Below are 21,169 nucleotides of genomic sequence, written 5' to 3'. Positions count from 1 at the left end.
CACCAAAATCATTGGGGAGCAACTCTGGGTGCACCCAACTGCTGCCTCTGCTCACATCCTCCAACCAAAAACCCTCAAACACTTTTTTTTTGGGGGGAGTTTTTCCTACCAGGTGAAAATGTCCCAACACTTTTGGGACAGCTCAGGCCGTGCTGAGCCCTCCCCAGCAGCTGCAGCAGCGTCACAGAGCTGCTGCCAGCCTATAAAAGGACAAGCAAACACTCACCAGCCACATCCAGAAACTCAGAGAACGTTTCCACTGGCATGAATTCCTCCTGGAAGGTTTTCAGGGCCTTGTCTGCAGCCTCGTGGATTGGCATGTCGTTGTGTCGGATGAACTCGGCCAGAGAGAAGGACCAGCCTCCCTCTGTGTTACTGGTAGGCACCTTCTGGCAGGGGAAAAAACACCAAATCAGCCCCAAAATTATTGTTTCATGAAGAAATTCATGAAGTTACTGCAAAATCTGGTGCCTCTTCCCACTGCTGGATTCCCACCTCTTGCAAACACCAGCAGAGGAAACAATTCCCCAAGTGCAACCTTGTGATAATTTTATTTTTTTAACAGAATGAAACAAGCTCACAGGTATTTTCTCACCCTGAGTACTGAAACCTCAGTGGAAGCTGCAGGTTTTTCCTCACCCAACCATTTCCCTGGAATGAATGAACCCCAAAAACCAGGAAAACTGAGCCAGGACCCAACACAGGAGTGCTGCCAGCTGGGAAATTCTCAATTCTTCAGCTGTAGAACTGCAGGGGCTACAAAGAGCAGCTCCCCGTGGCCTTTTGTGCTTTTAAAAGGTGGAAAAAAAAAGAAATCCTTCCCTGTGAGGGTGAGGAACAGCTGGAACAAGGTGGGATGGGGCTGGGGAGCTGATGAGCTTTAACCTCCCTCCAACCCAAACCATCCTGGGATTTTCATTTCCAAATTTCCAAATTTCCAAATTTCCAAATTTCCAACCCAAAGTGCTTTCAAATTCTGATTTCTGCTTCAAACTCCTCCAGCTGCTGAGGTGAGAGGAGCTGCAGGGCTCTCCTTACCTTGAACATGTTGTAAATGAGATCCACGAGTGCCCAGAAGAGCAGCCCCGAGCGATAGGTGGAATATTCCTTCACAGCCTTGTCTGCCAGTCTGAGAGAAGGAAAATGTTCTGGGCTTAAATCACTTTTATTTTGGGGAGGTTCTGACAAAATTCAGAGCCCAGCAGTGCAGGGAATGGCTCTGGGTGGCATTTTTGGGGGATTTTCTGAGCTTTTCAGGCTCTCAGTGGTTGGTTTGTTTCCCAAAGCCTTTTGGGATTTTGGTTTTTTTTTTCTCTCAAGGACGGTTTTGTAAATAAAGTTTTGGTTCCCAGAACAAAACATGGATGTTCTGAATGTGTTTTCTCCTGTTCCACCAGTGGGAACAGAGAGGTGCTGTTTTCTTTTATTAATTTATTTTATTAATATTTTATTAATTTATTTCATAATATTTTATTAATTTATTTCATTAATATTTTATTAATTTATTTCATAACACTTTATTAATTTATTTTATTAATATTTTATTAATTTAATTAATAATATTGTATTAATTTATTTTATTAATATTTTATTAATTTATTTTATAATATTTTATTAATTTATTTTATTACTATTTTATTATTTTATTTATTTTATTATTTTATTAATTTCATTAATTTAATTTTATTAATTTCATTAATTTTATTAATTTCATTAATTTTATGAATTTTATTAACACCCAATAAAAGGGGCTAAAAACCCTCAAAGAAAAGTTTCTGCTCCTTTGAGATGAAACCTCAGCTGCTGTGATTGAATCCATGATTTTATTCCAGCAGCACAAGGCACCTGGAATTCTCTGTGAGGGGCAGATTTGCCACTAAAACTTTCTTTAACAGGAAGGAAATGAGCACAGAGAGAGGAAAAAAAAAAACCAATGTACAGCCCTGGCTGGTGTGTTCTCTGCTGGGAAAAAGCAAATTCCTGCAGGAATTCCCAAATCCTTTGTGCTTCCAACTCATAAAAACATTTCTGCAAGACTCTGAGGGAAATCTCCTTGTCCTTGAAGAAATGGAGGGATTTCTATTTAATATTTTTAATTATTTAAATATATTTAAATTTATATTTAAATATTTCTATTTAATATCCCCTTATATTTATATTTTATATTTAATATTTAATAACCCTATTCTCCTGCCAGGGAAGGAGTTCTCCTGGAAATCCAGGAGCTGGCTTTGGAGCAGCAGGAATGCCCTGAAAGGTGCAGAGCTGCAGGATTAATCACCAAACAGGTTCTGGCAAGGTGGAACCTTCCTGCCAGCAGCTCTCATGGCTTTGGAATTCTCCTGCCTCTGCTCCTCAGGTTTATCTGCCCCATCATTTCCAGAGCTTTGGAAAAAACAACATTAAAAAAGTCATTTTTTTATACACCCAGAACCAGCTCAGCTGCTGCTGCTTCGAGTCAGGGGGTCCCAGCTGCAATCAGCCCCAGATTGGGGCTTTTTTTTGGGGGGAAAAATGAACATTTTGCTGCTGTTATTAAAAGGTTCCATTTGTGTGTGTGCCCTTAAAACAGAAATCTTAGTAGGTGGCAGCCTGCTGGGGCAGCTCAGCTTAATTATTTAAAGGAAAACCAATTAGTAAAGGTGACTAAATTTCCACGGGATGGAGAGAGAGGTTAATTCTGGCCTCCCAAATAATGCAAGAGAGATTTTTTTTCTTTTCATGGGAATGGTTTGGATTTAATTGGAGTCTGCTCCTTTCATTAAAAACTGAATTGTTCTTGGTGCTTTAGGGGTGGTGGTCACGTTCTGGAGCACGGAGGAGCTGCTGGGTTCCATCCCTGGACACAAAAACCACACGAGGAAGCTTTGCTTCCCCTCAGGAGTGTTTTAGAAAGGTGACAGTGAAAAAGCAAAGGGGAAAAAACAACAATAAAAAAATATCAAAAGGTGGTTTTTTTTCCCTCCCACATTCCAGATGAAAGCTATGCTGAAAAACATCTGTATTTTTTTTTAGGCAGGATTTGTGGTTCAGTGACAATCAACACTGGATTCAATCTGTAAATGATATTTACAAAACCAGAACAAACCCAGAACTCTGCTAATTTCACCTTTTACAGAGGAAGATTTTCCAAACCAAGGGAGGTGCTGAGCATCCCCCCTGCCACCTGTGGCACCACCAGAAACCCTTTTTTGGCTCCATTCTCCCCAAATCTTTGTGTGAGCCCAGCTGAGGAGCTGGATGGGCAGGGAAGGAGTGGGATTTGCTGCTTTGGGAAGAGGGAATGCACAGAATTCCTGCAGGATTTACAGGGTTTGGATCACCAGTGAATCCTCAGCTCTTTGGAGAGGTTCTGGTGTTCCTGCAGTCACTCCTGAGAGGCTCTGGGGTTCTGCAGTGACTCCTGAGAGGTTCTGGGGTTCCTGAAGTCACTCCTGAGAGGTTCTGGAGATCTCTGGGGGTTCCTGCAGTCACTCCTGTCCCTTTTGGAGAAGCTCTGGTGTTCCTGCAGTCGCTCCTGTCCCTTTCTGAGAGGTTCTGGGGGTCCTGCAGTGACTCCTGAGAGGTTCTGGAGGTTCCTGCAGTCGCTCCTGTCCCTTTCTGAGAGGTTCTGGGGGTTCCTGCAGTGACTCCTGAACCTTCTAGAGATGCTCAGTGACTCCTGAGAGGTTCTGGAGATCTCTGGGGGTTCCTGCAGTCACTCCTGTCCCTTTCTGAGAGGTTCTGGGGGTTCCTGCAGTGATTCCTGAGAGGTTCTGTGGTTCCTGCAGTCAATCCTGAACCTTCTGGAGATCTCTGGAGGTTCCTGCAGTGACTCCTGAGAGGTTCTGGGGTTCCTCCAGTCACTCCTGTCCCTTTTGGAGAAGCTCTGGTGTTCCTGCAGTCACTCCTGTCCCTTTCTGAGAGTCTCTGGTGTTCCTGCAGTCACTCCTGTCCCTTTCTGACAGTCTCTGGTGTTCCTGCAGTCACTCCTGTCCCTTCCTGACAGTCTCTGGTGTTCCTGCAGTCACTCCTGTCCCTTCCTGACAGTCTCTGGGGGTTCCTGCAGTCACTCCTGTCCCTTTCTGACAGGCTCTGGTGTTCCTGCAGTCACTCCTGTCCCTTTCTGAGAGTCTCTGGTGTTCCTGCAGTCACTCCTGTCCCTTCCTGACAGTCTCTGGGGGTTCCTGCAGTCACTCCTGTCCCTTTTGGAGAAGCTCTGGTGTTCCTGCAGTCACTCCTGTCCCTTTCTGACAGTCTCTGGGGGTTCCTGCAGTCACTCCTGTCCCTTCCTGAGAGTCTCTGGTGTTCCTGCAGTCACTCCTGTCCCTTCCTGACAGTCTCTGGTGTTCCTGCAGTCACTCCTGTCCCTTTCTGACAGTCTCTGGTGTTCCTGCAGTCACTCCTGTCCCTTTCTGACAGGCTCTGGCAGCAGTGAGTCCTTGAGTGTCCCTCACCCTGCTGTTCTGGGAATGGAGCTGCTCCCAGACAACACCCTGGATGTGGAATGTTAATTTTAATCCTCTGCATGCAGACATCACCCTGGTGTCACAGCCAGTGCCTTCCTCTCTGCCTCAGCCCACAAATTCAAGATATTGGCACTTATCTGCAGAGTGTTTCACCAGCCCTGTTCCTGATTCTCCACAAGAATAAATAAGCACAGACCTTGGAAATGAGAATTGCCATTTCTGAGAGGCTTTGTGCTCCCCTCATCTGCAGAGATTAAAGAAAAGCCCTTGAATAAACCTTGCCATAATTCCCCAGCGCTGTTTCCCAGTGTGTTCCCCTGGAATTCCAGAGCTTTGGTTGGAAGTTCCTGGCCCTGCCTGTTCAAATGTTGCTTTTTATTCCAGCTTGGGTGAGGAACACAACATTTAGGGAGGGTTTAAAAAGCAGCAAACCCGCCCTGGGTGGGGCTGGAGCTGCAGCCCTGAGCCTCCAGGACATCCCCTGGATGTGTCAGCCACTCCAGGATCCAGATTCAGGATCTGGAAATCACAAACAGGAGCCAGGGGAGTGTGAAAGCAGCACAGGGATCAACAGAGCAGCTCCTTCCAGGGCTCTCTCCCTTCTCCACCAGCACTGCTTCACGCTGGGTTTGTGCAAGCGCGACGTAATGACTTTATCAAACACCTAATTAATTAATGTCATCAGCCCAAGAATGCCCTCTAAGGCGACTCAGAATAATAATGAATTGATTCCTAATTATGACAGCTATTTCAAATCATCCTTTCACCAACTGCAATTCCCTTTCCCTCTCTGGAAATATTGTGCCTTTGTCAGGCAGGAACAGCCACTTATTCCTGTGCCTGAGAGCTGCTATTGATTTTTGTCCTTTTCAAAAGCAATGACATTTATTTGAGTTCTGTTCCTGGTTTTGTGTTTGAGGGAGGCTGGAGCAGCCATGAGAAGGGCCCAGGGTGAGATTGCTCAGGGAGGCAAAGAGGGAGAGAGGCACAGCTCAGAGACTGCTCATGGCAGCGCTGATGGGAGAGGGAAAAGAGTTCTGTCCATGGATCTGCTCGGTGACACCAGGGGTGACAGTGACACCAGGGGTACAGTGACACAAACTGACAGTGACACAGACTGTGTGACAGTGACACCAGGGGTGACAGTGACACCATGACAGTGACACAGACTGTGTGACAGTGACACCAGGGGTGACAGTGACACCATGACAGTGACACAGACTGTGTGACAGTGACACCAGGGGTGACAGTGACACCATGACAGTGACACAGACTGTGACAGTGACACAGACTGCGACAGTGACACCAGGGGTGACAGTGACACCAGGGGTGACAGTGACAGCAGGGGTGACAGTGACACTGTGACAGTGACACTGACTGACAGTGACACCAGGGGTGACAGTGACAGCAGGGGTGACAGTGACACTGTGACAGTGACACCAGGGGTGACAGTGACACAGACTGTGACAGTGACACCAGGGGTGACAGTGACACTGTGACAGTGACACCAGGAGTGACAGTGACACAAACTGTGACAGTGACACAGACTGTGTGACAGTGACACCAGGGGTGACAGTGACACTGTGACAGTGACACCAGGGGTGACAGTGACACCGACTGTGACAGTGACACCAGGGGTGACAGTGACACTGTGACAGTGACACCAGGGGTGACAGTGACACAAACTGTGTGACAGTGACACCAGTGGGGTGACAATGACACAGACTGTGACAGTGACAACAGTGGGGTGACAGTTACACAAACTGTGACAGTGACACAAGTGGCTCTGTGACAATGCCACCAGTGGCTCTGTGACAATGACAGAAGCTCTATGCTAGTGACACAAATGGCTCTGTGACAATGACACAAGCTCTGTGACAATGACAGAAATGGCTCTGTGACAATGACACGAGTGGCTCTGTGACAATGCCACCAGTGGCTCTGTGACAATGCCACCAGTGGCTCCGTGCCCCGTGTCCCTGCGTGCCCCTGTGCCCACCCAGGGGACGGGGACTGACCTGCTGGCCCCTCCCGGTGCCACCAGGCGCGCCTGGGAGGTGACGAGGAGCCGCCGCAGGATGTCCCCGCGGATGTCCCTCCACCTCTCCGGGGGACAGATGTGCAGGGCCAGCACGGTGTAGTAGTGGGGCCCGTCCACCTCGAAGGCGCTCTCCACCCACTTCTCCCGCGGCTGCTCCAGGAAGCTCTGCAGGTTCTTCTCCTCCCGCGACGTCGCCCGGGTCCTGCAACACAAGGGGAGCCTCAGGGCTCTGTCCCCTCTGTCCCCAGCAGCTCTGGGGTGCTGCCCTGCACCCTGCTCGGGGATACCAGCTCTGCCAAAATTCACCCCTGGTTGAGGATTGGATACCAGTGAACATCCCCAGCTGTTCCCAAATTTATCCCTATTTCAGGATTGGATACCAGTGAACATCCCCAGCTCTGCCAAAATTCAGCCCTGGTTGAGGATTGGATACCAGTGAACATCCCCACTGTTCCCAAATTTATCCCTATTTCAGGATTGGATACCAGTGAACATCCCCTACTGTTCCCAAATTCACCCCTGCTTCAGGATTGGATACCAGTGAACATCTCCACTGTTCCCAAATTCACCCCTGCTTCAGGATTGGATACCAGTGAACATCTCCACTGTTCCCAAATTCATCCCTGGTTCAGGATTGGATACCAGTGAACCTCCCCAGCTGTTCCCAAATTCAGCCCTGGTTCAGGATTGGATACCAGTGAACATCCCCAGCTGTTCCCGAATTCATCCCTATTTCAGGATTGGACACCAGTGAACATCCCCAGCTCTGCCAAAATTCAGCCCTGGTTGAGGATTGGATACCAGTGAACATCCCCACTGTTCCCAAATTCACCCCTGCTTCAGGATTTGTTCTAAGTGGACACCACCAGCTTTTCCCAAATTCATCACTGGTTGAGGATTTGTTCCCTGTGAACACTGCAGTTTTTCCCAAATTCATCCCTGTTTCAGGATTTATTGTAAGTGGACACTGCAGCCTTTCCCAGATTCACCCCTGATTGATGATTTGTTCTAAGTGGACACTGCAGCTGTTCCCAAATTCACCCCTGGTTGAAGATTTGATCCCAGTGGGCACAATCAGCTTTTCCCAAATTCACCCCTGATTGAGGATTTGTTCTAAGTGGACACTGCAGCTGTTCCCAAATTCCCCCCTGGTTCAGGAGTGGCTCCCAGTGAAACAAACACATTTTCCTCGGAGCTGTGGGTGGCACTGGAGGCTGCCAGCAGCTGCCACTGCCCCAGTGCAAGGCAGCACCACTGCAGAGGAATTTTTCCCTTTTTTTGAGGACAAAGTGGAGCCAGGCCAGGCACTGCAGCGGTGCCATCTCCTATGGGACACCACACAGCCACACCTGGATCCATCCATCCAATTCCTCTACTGCAGAAACAACCCCTGGGAAAACACAGGCCAAATTCAAACCCAAAAGACCCTGTTTTTTACTGCAAAATTATATAAAATATTTTCTCTTTTTCCTCCTTTCCCCCAGAGCTCCAGGAGTCCTGACAGTCCAGAACTGACAGTGCAAACCACGAGTTGCAGGAGACTTTGGGAAGTTGCATCACACTTTACCACATCTGTGGCTCTGCTTTTTAAGTGAGATAAACTCTCCCTATCGGGCCTCAAGCAGCAACCCAGCAGATGAAGCTGGCAGCTCTTTTATTTTCTCTATTTCATATCAAAAATTCTGTCTGGGAAGTAGAGAAGGCTTTTTTTCCACCTCTGCCCAGAGGCTTCTGCAGCCTAACAAGGTGAAACAAACACTTCCATTTATCTGTCTCCCAAAGGACTGGGAAAACAATAGCACAGGGATCTGGAGATAGATATTAAAAACAAAAGATAAATTGTATTACAGCCAAAACCTTGATCAGTGCCAGGCGGGAAAGTGAGAGGGATTTCACTGCACTGCATTTGGAGTGACCTTGGTGTGTATTTTAATATTTATACCCTCATCTAATTAGTATTTCTTACTCATATCTAACCCCTCAAACAGAGGATGTACATTGGGAATCTCATTTTTGCAGGATCAGAAGCAGCTCACGCACCCCAAAACATCTGGGTGCTCACAGATGTGGCCAAAGCTCTGCTGTTTATTGGTAAAAAATAATAATGGGAACCCCCAAAAAATAATTAAAAATATCAGGAAAACCTGGTGGACCTGAACCCTCCTCCAGGATGTCAAATCTGGAAACAAAACTGTGTTATTTGAACACTGAATAAAATGATATCAGGGTTAAGTTTTCAACTAACAATTACCTCACTGCAGTGTCTCTTCTGCCTGCTCAGGAGAAAATTAAGCTGGCAGAGTTCCTTTGATGTAACAACCCTGTTGCTCACCCCAGAGGTAATAATTACATCCAGAATGGAAAGAGAAGCTAATTCCCAATTGCTTTTTACTCAATAGGGTTCCCTGTTATCCAACATGCCCAGGCTTTGCTCCCAACAACATAAACCCTTAACAACCTCCTCAGGATGCTCAACCCCCCGATCCTCCCAAAAAACCGGGAGTGACTTTGGGAAGGATTTTGGGAAGGAGCAGAGGGCAGAGCAGAGGCCAGGGGAGGGTGGCACTGACGTGTTGAGCACGTAGAGCACGGTGTGGATGATGTAGGGGATGAGGTGGATGTTGCTCTCGCGGCCGCCGCCGCCCGTGTCGACGCTGAACGACTGCTCCATGGCGAAGCGCAGGAACAGCAGCTTGATGTCGTGCATGTTGAGCTGGTAGGTGGGCTCCCTCTGGCCTGTGCACTCCTGGAGGTATGTGTTGTGTCTGTAAAACAGCAGGGAGGCTTCACACAGCTCCTGGGGCACGGGATCCCCAAAAGGATGGCACAGAAAAGCTTTAAAGAAGGAGCAGCCCATCCCCTGCTACCTTGGATTGACCTCCCCAAAGGGAGGATTTCAAATTTCTGACAAATCCAGTTCTGTCTGCACGTGTCTGTCCTCTCATCAATGCTGTTTTCCCAGGAGCTGGGATACAGCTGGAATGCTTCCAGCATGTTAACCCTCCTGATTGCGCAGAATCCCCAAATCCCACCATGATTTGGGTTGGGAGGGATGTTAGGGACCATCCAATCCCACCCCCTGCCACGGCAGAGACACTTCCACTGTCCCAGGGTGCTCCAAACCCCGTCCAGCCTGGCCTTGGGCACTTCCAGGGATCCAGGGACATCCATATGGGTGCACAGCCCTTCACAGGGGAGAATTCCTGATCTACACCCACCCCTGTCAGGCTCAGAACTCCTGATGTGACATTAGAAACCCAGAATCCTGACAGCAGCACCTCCATCTGCTCCAGAGAGCTGCTCAGGTACCTCAGAACCATCCAAGAGGAGTCTGGAAATCTACACTGGGGTCAGAAGGTTCCTTTTGTACAGCAAGAGCTCACACATCAATCAGTAATCAAAGTTACTGCATCCTCAGCAGTACCTGGGGGCTGAGGAGGCTCTGAAATGATTTACACCGAGCCAAGGAGCAAACAGACACCTGCACTTTTTTAGGGGATTGACTCTTGATGGCTCAGCTCCACCAAGGCTCAGCTGCAGCTCCTCTGCTGCCCGGATTTCAGCAGGGTGTGTGGCCAGGATGTGACTCACTGTCCTGGGGTGACTTTATGATCCTGGTATCCCCAATCACCTGCTTTATGTTATATATTAAGTTTTTATGTTATATATTAAGTTCTGCACCTTTAAGACTGGCTTTGAGAGCAAGAGAGGGGGAAGAAGAAGCTGCAGTTTGTGTTAAAGGAAAATATCACTCCCACACATCTCGCTCCTGGACTGTGGTGTCTGCAGCACGGACAGACAGCGGGACAGAGCTTCTCTCTGGTTTTTAGTTAGTTTTAGCTAGCTGAGGCAGAGGAGTTCCCTGGACCTTTGTTTTTTTCCTTTTCTTGGATCTGTGCAAGCCTGCTCTGGACTGAACACTGTCCTGGGCTGACTTTATGATCCTGGTATCCCCAGTTGTCTGATTTATGTTATATATTAAGTTTTTATGTTATATATTAAGTTCTGCACCTTTAAAACTGACTTTGAGAGCAAGAGAGGGGGAAGAAGAAGCTGCAGTTTGTGTTAAAGGAAAACATCACTCCCACACATCTCGCTCCTGGACTGTGGTGTCTGCAGCACGGACAGACAGCGGGACAGAGCTTCTCTCTGGCTTTTAGTTTTAGCTAGCTGAGGCAGAGGAGTTCCCTGGATCTTTGTTTTTTCCAATTTTCCTGGATCTGTGCAAGCCTGCTCTGGACAGAACACTGTCCTGGGCTGACTTTATGATCCTGGTATCCCCAGTTGTCTGGTTTATGTTATATATTAAGTTTTTATGTTATATATTAAGTTCTGCACCTTTAAAGCTGGCTTTGAGAGCAAGAGAGGGGGAAGAAGAAGCTGCAGTTTGTGTTAAAGGAAAACATCACTCCCACACATCTCGCTCCTGGACTGTGGTGTCTGCAGCATGGACAGACAGCAGGACAGAGCTTCTCTCTGGTTTTTTAGTTAGTTTTAGCTAGCTGAGGCAGAGGAGTTCCCTGGATCTTTGTTTTTTCCAATTTTCTTGGATCTGTGCAAGCCTGCTCTGGACTGAACACTGTCCTGGGCTGACTTTATGATCCTGGTATCCCCAGTTGTCTGGTTTATGTTATATATTAAGTTTTTATGTTATATATTAAGTTCTGCACCTTTAAGACTGACTTTGAGAGCAAGAGAGGGGGAAGAAGAAGCTGCAGTTTGTGTTAAAGGAAAACATCACTCCCACACATCTCGCTCCTGGACTGTGGTGTCTGCAGCACGGACAGACAGCTGGACAGAGCTTCTCTCTGGTTTTTAGTTAATTTTAGCTAGCTGAGGCAGAGGAGTTCCCTGGACCTTTGTTTTTTCCCTTTTTTCCTGGATCTGTGCAAGCCTGCTCTGGACTGAACACTGTCCTGGGCTGACTTTATGATCCTGGTATCCCCAATCACCTGGTTTATGTTATATATTAAGTTTTTATGTTATATATTAAGTTCTGCACCTTTAAGACTGGCTCTGAGAGCAAGAGAGGAGGAAGAAGAAGCTGCAGTTTGTGTTAAAGGAAAACATCACTGCCACACATCTGGCTCCTGGACTGTGGTGTCTGCAGCATGGACAGACAGCGGGACAGAGCTTCTCTCTGGTTTTTAGTTAGTTTTAGCTCGCTGAGGCAGAGGAGTTCCCTGGATCTTTGTTTTTTTCCAATTTTCTTGGATCTGTGCAAGCCTGCTCTGGACTGAACACTGTCCTGGGCTGACTCTATGATCCTGGTATCCCCAGTTGTCTGGTTTATGTTATATATTAAGTTTTTATGTTATATATTAAGTTCTGCACCTTTAAAGCTGGCTTTGAGAGCAAGAGAGGGGGAAGAAGAAGCTGCAGTTTGTGTTAAAGAAAAACATCACTCCCACACATCCCGCTCCTGGACTGTGGTGTCTGCAGCACGGACAGACAGCTGGACAGAGCTTCTCTCTGGTTTTTAGTTAGTTTTAGCTAGCTGAGGCAGAGGAGTTCCCTGGATCTTTGTTTTTTCCTTTTCTTGGATCTGTGCAAGCCTGCTCTGGACTGAACACCCAGCCAAACCCCGGGAGCTCACGCCTGTGACCCACCGGGGCCTCGGCAATTTCCAGCACCGAAAGAACTGATAAAAACCTGAGTGAGCTGAGCTACACCACATGAAAAGGACTTTTCTTCCTAGACTTGCCATCCCATCCAACAGCAAGAGGTTTTATTATTTAATATCACTCAATTTCTGTCAAATAAACAGCTTTTTCCACTTCTCTCCAAAGAAAATTTTTTTTCTCCCTTTTCCCGCACCGGTTGGTGGGGAGGGGAGCATTTCCCTGGGGAAATTTGGAGTTTTCCTCCCTAATTTGCCCTAAACTAGGACTAAAGTCACCCAGCTGGGGGAAGAAGCTGGCTGAACTCACCGTGCCAAGCACGTGGCAAAAGCAGACTCTGGCACGTGGGGTCCCCACACCGGCAGGAGCCCGTTGCATTTGGTGTTGGCGTTCTGCAGCGCCGCGCTCTCCCACTCCTCACGGCCCCGAGCCAGCCTGCACGGACACACAGAGACACACACAGCACACCATGGAGGGGTTTGGCTAAGGAAACATCCCAAAAATGATAATTCCACGGCTTCTCTCAGTGCTGGAGACTTGGAAGAGTCCAGGCCTGAGCAGTGGTAAAGCAGACCCCAGTAAGAGGTAAAAGAGGCTGCAAATTGATCCACAAAAAGGTAAAGAGGTAAAAGGTAAAGAGGCTGCGAAGTGATCCACAACCCACCCACCCATCCCAAATTCCATGATCCCAAACCACCTGGAAAGGCCTGGAAAGGTCTGGAACGGCCTGGAAAAGCCTGGAAAAGCCTGGAAAGGTTTAGAAAGCCTGGAAAGGTTTAGAAAGCCTGGAAAGGCCTGGAAAGGTCTGGAAAAGTCTGGAAAAGCCTGGAAAGGCCTGGAATGGTCTGGAAAGGTCTGGAAAGGCCTGGAAAGGTCTGGAAAAGTCTGGAAAAGCCTGGAAAGGCCTGGAATGGTCTGGAAAGGTCTGGAAAAGCCTGGAAAGGCCTGGAAAAGCCTGGAAAAGTCTGAAAAAGCCTGGAAAAGTCTGGAAAAGCCTGGAAAGGCCTGGAAAGGCCTGGAAAGGCCTGGAAAGGCCTGGAAAGGTCTGGAAAGGTCTGGAAAGGTCTCGAAAGGCCTGGAAAAGCCTGGAAAGGCCTGGAAAGGTTTGGAAAAGCCTGGAAAAGCCTGGAAAGGTTTGGAAAGCCTGGAAAGGCCTGGAAAGGTCTGGAAAAGTCTGGAAAAGCCTGGAAAGGCCTGGAATGGTCTGGAAAAGCCTGGAAAGGTCTGGAAAAGCCTGGAAAGGCCTGGAAAGGCCTGGAACGGTCTGGAAAGGCCTGGAAAAGCCTGGAAAGGCCTGGAAAAGCCTGGAAAGGCCTGGAAAAGCCTGGAACGGCCTGGAAAAGCCTGGAAAGGCCTAGAAAAGCTTGGAAAGGCCTGGAAAAGCCTGGAAAGGTCTGGAAAAGCCTGGAAAAGCCTGGAAAGGCCTGGAAAAGCCTGGAAAAGCCTGTGAAGGCCTGGCTGTGGGCAGCACGTACCTGACAGCTGCCAGGTGGCAGTCGTAGTGCACGATGTTGAAGTGAGACACGGTGCTGTAGCCCTGCTGCTTGCGGGGTTTGTTCTCAAACTCCTCCAGCGCCACGCGCTTGGTGAAGGTGTAAATCCCCAGCACCTTGGTGGGCTGCAAGGACACACAGCTGGCTCAGCAAACACTCCTGCTCCTTCCACACTGCCCTCAGTTCAGCCTCTCCCTGCCCCAAGCCTGTGTTTTTCCAGCTTTCACTGAAAACACACTTCCACTTCCCAGCCACCTCTGCCATTACTGAGCTCAGGAACCAAACTGGATCTTCCTGATCTTCCAGCACTTGGGCAAACAGATACTCACAAGTCTCCTTAGGAGCTGAGAGGGCTCTGAAAATGTCTCTCCCCTCACCTGGAACTTGAATCTCCCATCACCTGGAACCTGAATCTCCCCTCACCTGGAACTTCAATCTCCCATCACCTGGAACCTGAATCTCCCATCACCTGGAACCTGAATTTCCCTTCACCTGGAACTTGAATCTCATTTCACCTGGAACTTCAATCTCCCCTCACCTGGAACTTGAATCTCCCCTCACCTGGAACTTGAATCTCATTTCACCTGGAACCTGAATCTCCCCTCACCTGGAACTTCAATCTCCCATCACCTGGAACTTGAATCTCCCATCACCTGGAACTTCAATCTCCCATCACCTGGAACTTCAATCTCCCATCACCTGGAACTTCAATCTCCCATCACCGTTACCTGGAACTCTTAGCTCCCACTACCCAGAACTTTTATCTCCCAGTACCTGGAACTTTTATCTCCCATTACCTGGAACTCTTAGCTCCCACTACCCAGAACTTTCAGCTCCCATTAGCTGCAGATTTTATCTCCCATTACCTGCAACTTTCAGCTCCCCCTGACTGGAACTCTCAGCTCCCTTACCTGGAACTTGTATCCCTCCCGGCAGATGCAGCAGGTCAGCCCTGGTTCCTCTATCAGCTCCTCCATCTGCTTAAGCAGCGCAGTCTTGGTCACCACCTGGCCCTTCTCATTTGTCTGCAAGAGAGAAAATCTCAAGCAGGTTAAAAAGATTGACAAACCACACCATGGCCACCAGTGGCACACCCATCCCATCTCCCAGCAGCTCCAGGAGTTCTGCAGTATCCACCAATAAATCCCTTTATTGTGGAAAACCACTAAAACCGCTTCCTGCTGAGGGATTTGAGGTCCCTGAAGGACCAGAGCACCCAGCCATTACCGTCATGCCCAGGGTGCCCAGGGCCTTCTGCCTCATGGCCATGGCCATCCTCTTCTTCTCGGCGCGCGTCTCCTTCCGCGCGGCGTCGATCTTCTTGTTCACCTCGGGGTGCTCCCTCAGCGCCTCCAGAAGGTTCTCTGCCAACGTCCCAATGCCCTCGTCACTCGACACCTGCTCCAGTTTGTGCAGGTTGGTGATGGAGTCTGTTCCTATCAGCACCTGGTGGGGATGGGGACATGGCAGAGCTCAGGAGAAGGGGACTCGGGGTGGTGGCTGTCCCCTCTGATCACATGGGGACAGCTGGGCTGCAACAAGTGTTCCTTCCTTTTTTAATGCTCTAAAAACTGTGTAAAACTGTGTAAAACTGTGTGTAAAACTGTGTAAAACTGTGTGTAAAACTGTGTGTAAAACTGTGTAAAACTGGGTGTAAAACTGTGTAAAACGGTGTAAAACTGTGGGTAAAACTGTGTGTCAAACTGTGTGTCAAACTGTGTAAAACTGTGTGTAAAACTGTGGGTAAAACTGTGTAAAACTGGGTGTAAAACTGTGTAAAACTGTGTGTAAAACTATGCAAAACGGGGTAAAACTGTGTGTAAAACTGTGTAAAACTGTGGGTAAAACTGCGGGTAAAAGTGTAAAACTGTGTAAAACTGTGTGTAAAACTGTGTGTCAAACTGTGTAAAACTGGGTGTAAAACTGTGTAAAACTGTGTGTAAAACTGTGTAAAACTGTGTGTAAAACTGTGTGTAAAACTGTGTGTAAAAGTGTGTGTAAAAGTGTGTGTAAAACTGTAAAACTGTGTGTAAAACTGTGTGTAAAATTGTGTGTCAAACTGTGGGTAAAACTGTGGGTAAAACTGTGTAAAACTGTGTGTAAAACTGTGTGTAAAACTGTGTGTAAAACTGCGTAAAACTGTGTGTAAAACTGTGTGTAAAACTGTGTAAAACTGTGGGTAAAACTGTGGGTAAAACTGCGGGTAAAAGTGTGTGTCAAACTGTGTGTCAAACTGTGTGTCAAACTGTGTGTAAAACTGTGAGTAAAACTGTGGGTAAAACTGTGGGTAAAACTGTGGGTAAAACTGTGTAAAACTGTGTGTAAAACTGTGTGTAAAACTGTGGGTAAAACTGTGGGTAAAACTGTGTAAAACTGTGTGTAAAACTGTGTGTAAAACTGCAATTTGCCTCTGCACTGGTCATCACCAGGAGCTCAGACAGGGATGTTGGATAAAACATTTATTTTGTGATAAGGCGTTGTATTGATGCCTTCAAACACCAATAATCACGTCCTGAGGAGTTTATCAGTCATTATCTTCCCTTCAAACTGGTGTGTCAATCTCACACCACACAAAAGGAGGAAATGTTGAAGTCAGAACCTCTGACTTTTCCAGCTCAAGGCATCAAAGACACAAAGTCGTGTTCCCAACTGTGGGACACACAAAACTCAGGGGATGCTCTGCAAAGGCACAGCTTGCCCAGGGAATACCTGAACAGCTTCCACACCTCTGCCTGCTTTGAGATTCCCAACATTCTTTTAAGCTCAGGAGAACTGGATTTTCTGATTTTCTCTTTGCTTAAGAGAATTCCCTTCAGCCTAGAACCTTCAGCAGAGGAAAGCTGGGAGCAAAACTGCGCCAAGTACGGTGAGGATGCAAAACAAAAAATCAAAGTAGATTGATCAAACCAACAAAAATCAGTGTAGAACCAACTCTGAGAGGAATTAATCCTCAGATTATTATTATTATTATTATTATTCCAGCCCCAGAGCAGAGTGACAAATCCCTCTGGCCTCACCTGTGTTGCAGGGTGCTGCGTGGCGAGGCCTCGGAGCAGGCGCAGGATAAAAGGAAGTGCAGGTCGAGATAAGAACCTCTTCCATATGTCTGCATCCAAACTGTGTGGGAAACAAAAATCCTGCAGCTGAGGGGAGTGTCCCTGCCCTCCCTGATCAGCTCATTAATGAAGGGACAGTCACACTCCCACGCTGTGCACAGTGCCAGCTCTGGGATTTGTGTTCATCACTTGGCACCAACAGCAAAAACTCAGCTGCTGCTCAAAACAGGCAGGGAAGACAAGGATTGAGATATCCAAGGAATCAGCTTGGATGGGTATCAGATGGGAAGGTTTCAGGCTTTTTAGCTCATCCCTATCTGTGCAGAGCTGCAGCACAGCTCTGAGTGCTCCTGATCGAGCACTGGCTCATGGATTTCTTGGGAGACTGTGGTGACAGGATGAGGAAGATGTCCAGGACAGCCACACACATTAAACACTGACTCTTACTTCTTTGCACTGGGAATGTGCTTTTTCATGTAATCCAGGGCATTCTGTGTAATCCCCTTCTGCAGGATGAGATCTTTCAGCTGATGGCCGTTGCTGTTGTTCTTTATTCCTGCTGCTATTTTACAGAAGCAATCCAGGAAAACTTTATCATCTCCACTGTGCTCCTCATCATACCTGAACAAAGAGAAGAAATGGTAACTCTGTCATTCTCACTGAATGATGCACCAGCTCAGAGACTCAGAAACCACTCAGCCACATCAAAATACTCTCTGAATACTTAAGAGCTCACACATTTCTCTCCAAAATGCCTTAGAACTGAAAGAGGAAACAAAGCTGAAGCCTGGAGTATCACCAAGCAGGAAACAACAGCAGAGATGTGCCAGCACAACCCACTCCAGGTGCTTTGAACAGTGCCAACGTACTTATCAAAGTTACAGTAGGGCTTGAAGCGATCCACCAGGATCTGCATCTTCTCCATCTCCCCGAAGGACAGGTAGGGGATGATGCGCAGCAGCCCCTGCAGCACGCTCAGGTTGGAGCGCACAAAGGTGCTGTTGATCTGCTCCAGCAGCATCACCAGCTGGTCCTTGTCCCCTGTCAGGAGGAGGTTGCCCTGTGAAGGAAAAGCAGAGGGATTTATATTTGGGAATGAATCTGCTAAAGGGAATTCTCACTCTGGGAGCTGGTGGGCTACTGAAGTTGTGAGAGGTGAAAATAAAAGCCAGCCTTGTTCCCAAAGCTCTCTTTGGCTTTACTGACCCCTCCAGATGATCCCTGGCTTATTCCACCTCCTGTTCAAGCATTTTCCAGCCAAAAGTCTAATAATTCCAACCCAAAGCACACCAGATTTCTGTCCACCCACAGCTTCAAAAGATGAGTGAGAAGCACTTCTTGTTCTCAGCCTAGCTGAGATACAGTTTTATTCTCAATTAACTGGAAAATCAATCATGTTTTCAACACGTACAAAAACACTCCAAAAAACAAGGCCAAGCTGTGTCTTTTCTTGTCTCTCCTTGGCCTGTGGCCCGAAGCAGGAAAGGCAGGGATCCAAGCAGTGCCTAACAACCCTCGCCCAGCCGTGCAAGACTCATCCTGACGCAGCCTCGCGGTGCTTTTGGTTCAGGGCCCTCCTCAAACCCTTCCCCAAGGCCTGCTAAGACCTGCCAGGAGTGTAACGAGGGTCAGACTCCAGCAGCACTGCCCTCCTGGAGCAGGGGATGAATCCCAGGGAAAGGAGCAGGGCTCTCACCTTGTCCTCGCTCAGAGGTTCCGCGTTGGATTCGTCCAGAATGATCTCCATGATGCTGAGCACCTGCTCTGCCACCGCTGCTCCCCCGCTGTCCTTGCTCTCCTGCTCGGCCACCAGAGCCTGTGAGAGATGGGAGTGCTCAGGGGAACTGCTCTGGGGTGGAAGGGGCACTGGAACAGCAGCAGGAACTGGTTTGGGGTGGGATGGGGCACTGGAACACCAACAGGAACTGGTTTGGGGTGGGAAGAGACACTGGAACAGCATCAGGAGCTGTTTGAAGTGGAAGGGGCACTGGAAAAGCAGCAGGGACTGGTTTGGGGTGGGATGGGGCACTGGAACAGCAGCAGGAGCTGTTTGAGGTGTGATGGGGCACTGGAACAGCATCAGGAGCTGGTTTGAAGTGGGAAGAGGCACTGGAACAGCAACAGGAACTGGTTTGAAGTGGGAAGAGGCACTGGAACAGCAGCAGGAGCTGGTTTAAGGTGGGAAGAGGCACTGGAACAGCAGCAGGAGCTGGTTTAAGGTGGGAAGAGGCACTGGAACACCAACAGGAACTGGTTTGAGGTGTGATGGGGCACTGGAACAGCAGCAGGAGCTGGTTTAAGGAGGGAAGAGGCACTGGAACACCAACAGGAACTGGTTTGAGGTGTGATGGGGCACTGGAACAGCAGCAGGAGCTGGTTTGAAGTGGGAAGAGGCACTGGAACACCAACAGGAACTGGTTTAAGGTGTGATGGGGCACTGGAACAGCAGCACTGGAACACTGCCCCCCACACTCCCACCCATAACAGATAAGGAATGTCCAAAGGACAATCTGCAGCACCAGCACACCAACATTCCCCATCTCCAGCAACTGCCACATGTCAGAAAAAGCTTAAATTCATTGGAATCCATGGAAAAGTGGAAGTTGAGGTTGCCCTTACCAGGTTGAGAGTCCCCAGCATGACATTCAGAGTGTTCATCTCTGGCTTGACCAGCTGCTGCCGGTTGATTTTCACCTTCACACAGTAACTGAAGAGTTTTAGCAGCACCTATAAAATACAGCAAAGGGCTTCTCTGTGGTACCTTCACAATGAGGCAGGGACTTTGCTGAAACTCAAGTGATAATTTAATACAATAATCTGGTCTCCAGACTCGTGGGATACAGTACACCCCAGATTTTTACATCTGCACACCTGGCTTTGGTTTTCAGGTAAGGCCAAGGCAGAAAATCCCTCCAGCAAGAACAGGATTTAGTCTTAGCAGCTTCTACACATCTCAAGTTTTGTAAAGGATTGTTAACCAAGAGGAATGGGAGAGGGAAATGCTCCAGCTCCAGGGAGATGGTCTCAAGCTCAATTTTCCCCCCTGTAACTCCTGAGCCCAGAGCCAAAGGGAGACTCACGGTTAAGAGGTGCCGGCCCTGCTTGAAGTCCTTGATGCCAGTCAGTCTGTTGAGCATGCACTCCAGGCCTCCACACGGGGCCATCACCCCTGCCATCTTGTACACCTCTTCCTCATCCTCCTCCTCATCTGCAGGACACACACACAGGGGGGTGAGCACACGAGCAGCACAGCGGGACACGCTCGTGCCGTGTGAGCAGACATGAGAGCAGAGCAGCACACATTTACCAGCAACTCAAGTCACTTCAGTTGTTGAATTCAAAAAGAATTAAGAGCAGGAATATGAAGAAGGGCTGGGCAGAGTGGTCCCTGTGCCAAACCAGTGCTCACATTTGAGGCACAGCTTTAAAGCGCTGTTAAAATCCTCCTTCACTCGAGGTAAAGCAGGTAAACGCAGCAAAAGCAACGTCAATCAACTTTAAGCTCACTGCTGTGAGGATAATAATGTCATTGCTCTGCAGCAAACCTCAGATTTCAAATCTAATCCCAGCTTTCAGCAGACAAATGCATTTACCAGTGGTGGAGTCGAGGGACTCGATGAATTCCTCCGTTGCATCTCCCAGTAACCCCCGCATGCGGTAAATGATCCTCATGGGCTCCCCCTGCAAGAGCAGAGATTTTTATTAATTCTCCTCTCTCTGCACACAAGCCTGGTTCTGATTTCAGTCTGGACACTCCAGCCCCAGCTCTGCCTGCTGCTGTTTCACCTCAGGATGGTAACACAGGGAAATCTTTCACTCTCCCCTTGCTGAGATGAATTAAAAACAACAGCAGAGCCACCTGCAAAAACATCACTAACTCATCCCCAGCTCTTCTTGGCGTTGCCAATTAATTGAAAGACTGGTAATAAACAGTCTCTTCCTCCTTCCACCTCCTCCAGGTTTCCTTTGGCACCAGTGAAAGATGCAGCCAAGGAAAATGGGTTCATCTGCACAGGAACATCTGCTTTCCATGGCAACCTCTCCTCCCAACCTGGGAAACACAGGGAATAGCCCAGGAAAGGAAGCAGGACAGGTTAATTGGATGAAAGCTCTCAAACAGATAAAATCTGCAGTGAAGGCAAATGGAAGAGGAGAAAAAGGCAATTTAATGAGCTTTCAGTAGGACAGTACATCACTGGAATGACACAGCCAAAAAGATGCTTTTACCCTGAGAAAGGGACAGTTTTCCAGATGCATTTCCAGCTGGAAACACTGACAGCACATCATGAAACTTTCCATTTTTAATCCATAGGTCTGAATAAAAAGCAGAAAAGAAAAATCCCAGATTTGGGAAGCAGGAGACCTTGCAAGAGAAAACCTGTCAGGGATCTCGCTAAGCCTAATGTGGAATAAGCAGTGCTTAATGTCACAGCAAATACATAAGCACAGGGAAAGCCCCGGGGGGAAAATCTGCTCAAAGGCCACGCTGAGGACCAGCAATTAACACCAC

The 21,169-nt window shown here is 48.2% G+C and overlaps 1 protein-coding gene across 5 annotated transcripts in view; it reads right to left on the bottom strand.

Annotated features, from left to right (window-relative positions):
- The window catches only part of UBR4 (ubiquitin protein ligase E3 component n-recognin 4), a 95,472-nt gene that overhangs the window by 708 nt on the left and 73,595 nt on the right, over window positions 1–21,169 (bottom strand). For all 5 annotated transcript variants that reach the window (XM_058855327.1, XM_058855328.1, XM_058855329.1 and 2 more), the window contains 15 exons: window positions 20,253–20,340; window positions 19,740–19,867; window positions 19,279–19,386; window positions 18,356–18,475; window positions 17,529–17,719; window positions 17,107–17,280; window positions 16,621–16,720; window positions 14,831–15,049; window positions 14,515–14,628; window positions 13,586–13,728; window positions 12,420–12,545; window positions 9,060–9,254; window positions 6,467–6,691; window positions 1,039–1,129; window positions 227–389 (listed from right to left, as the gene is read on the bottom strand). In XM_058855327.1, the coding sequence (XP_058711310.1) occupies window positions 227–389; window positions 1,039–1,129; window positions 6,467–6,691; window positions 9,060–9,254; window positions 12,420–12,545; window positions 13,586–13,728; window positions 14,515–14,628; window positions 14,831–15,049; window positions 16,621–16,720; window positions 17,107–17,280; window positions 17,529–17,719; window positions 18,356–18,475; window positions 19,279–19,386; window positions 19,740–19,867; window positions 20,253–20,340 (2,185 nt within the window). The remainder of the gene's footprint in view (window positions 1–226; window positions 390–1,038; window positions 1,130–6,466; window positions 6,692–9,059; window positions 9,255–12,419; window positions 12,546–13,585; window positions 13,729–14,514; window positions 14,629–14,830; window positions 15,050–16,620; window positions 16,721–17,106; window positions 17,281–17,528; window positions 17,720–18,355; window positions 18,476–19,278; window positions 19,387–19,739; window positions 19,868–20,252; window positions 20,341–21,169) is intronic.

Source organism: Poecile atricapillus, chromosome 22, assembly GCF_030490865.1.
Source record: "Poecile atricapillus isolate bPoeAtr1 chromosome 22, bPoeAtr1.hap1, whole genome shotgun sequence".
In the NCBI taxonomy this organism is placed as follows: Eukaryota; Metazoa; Chordata; class Aves; order Passeriformes; family Paridae; genus Poecile; species Poecile atricapillus.
This window is presented reverse-complemented; position numbering and strand designations above follow the sequence as displayed.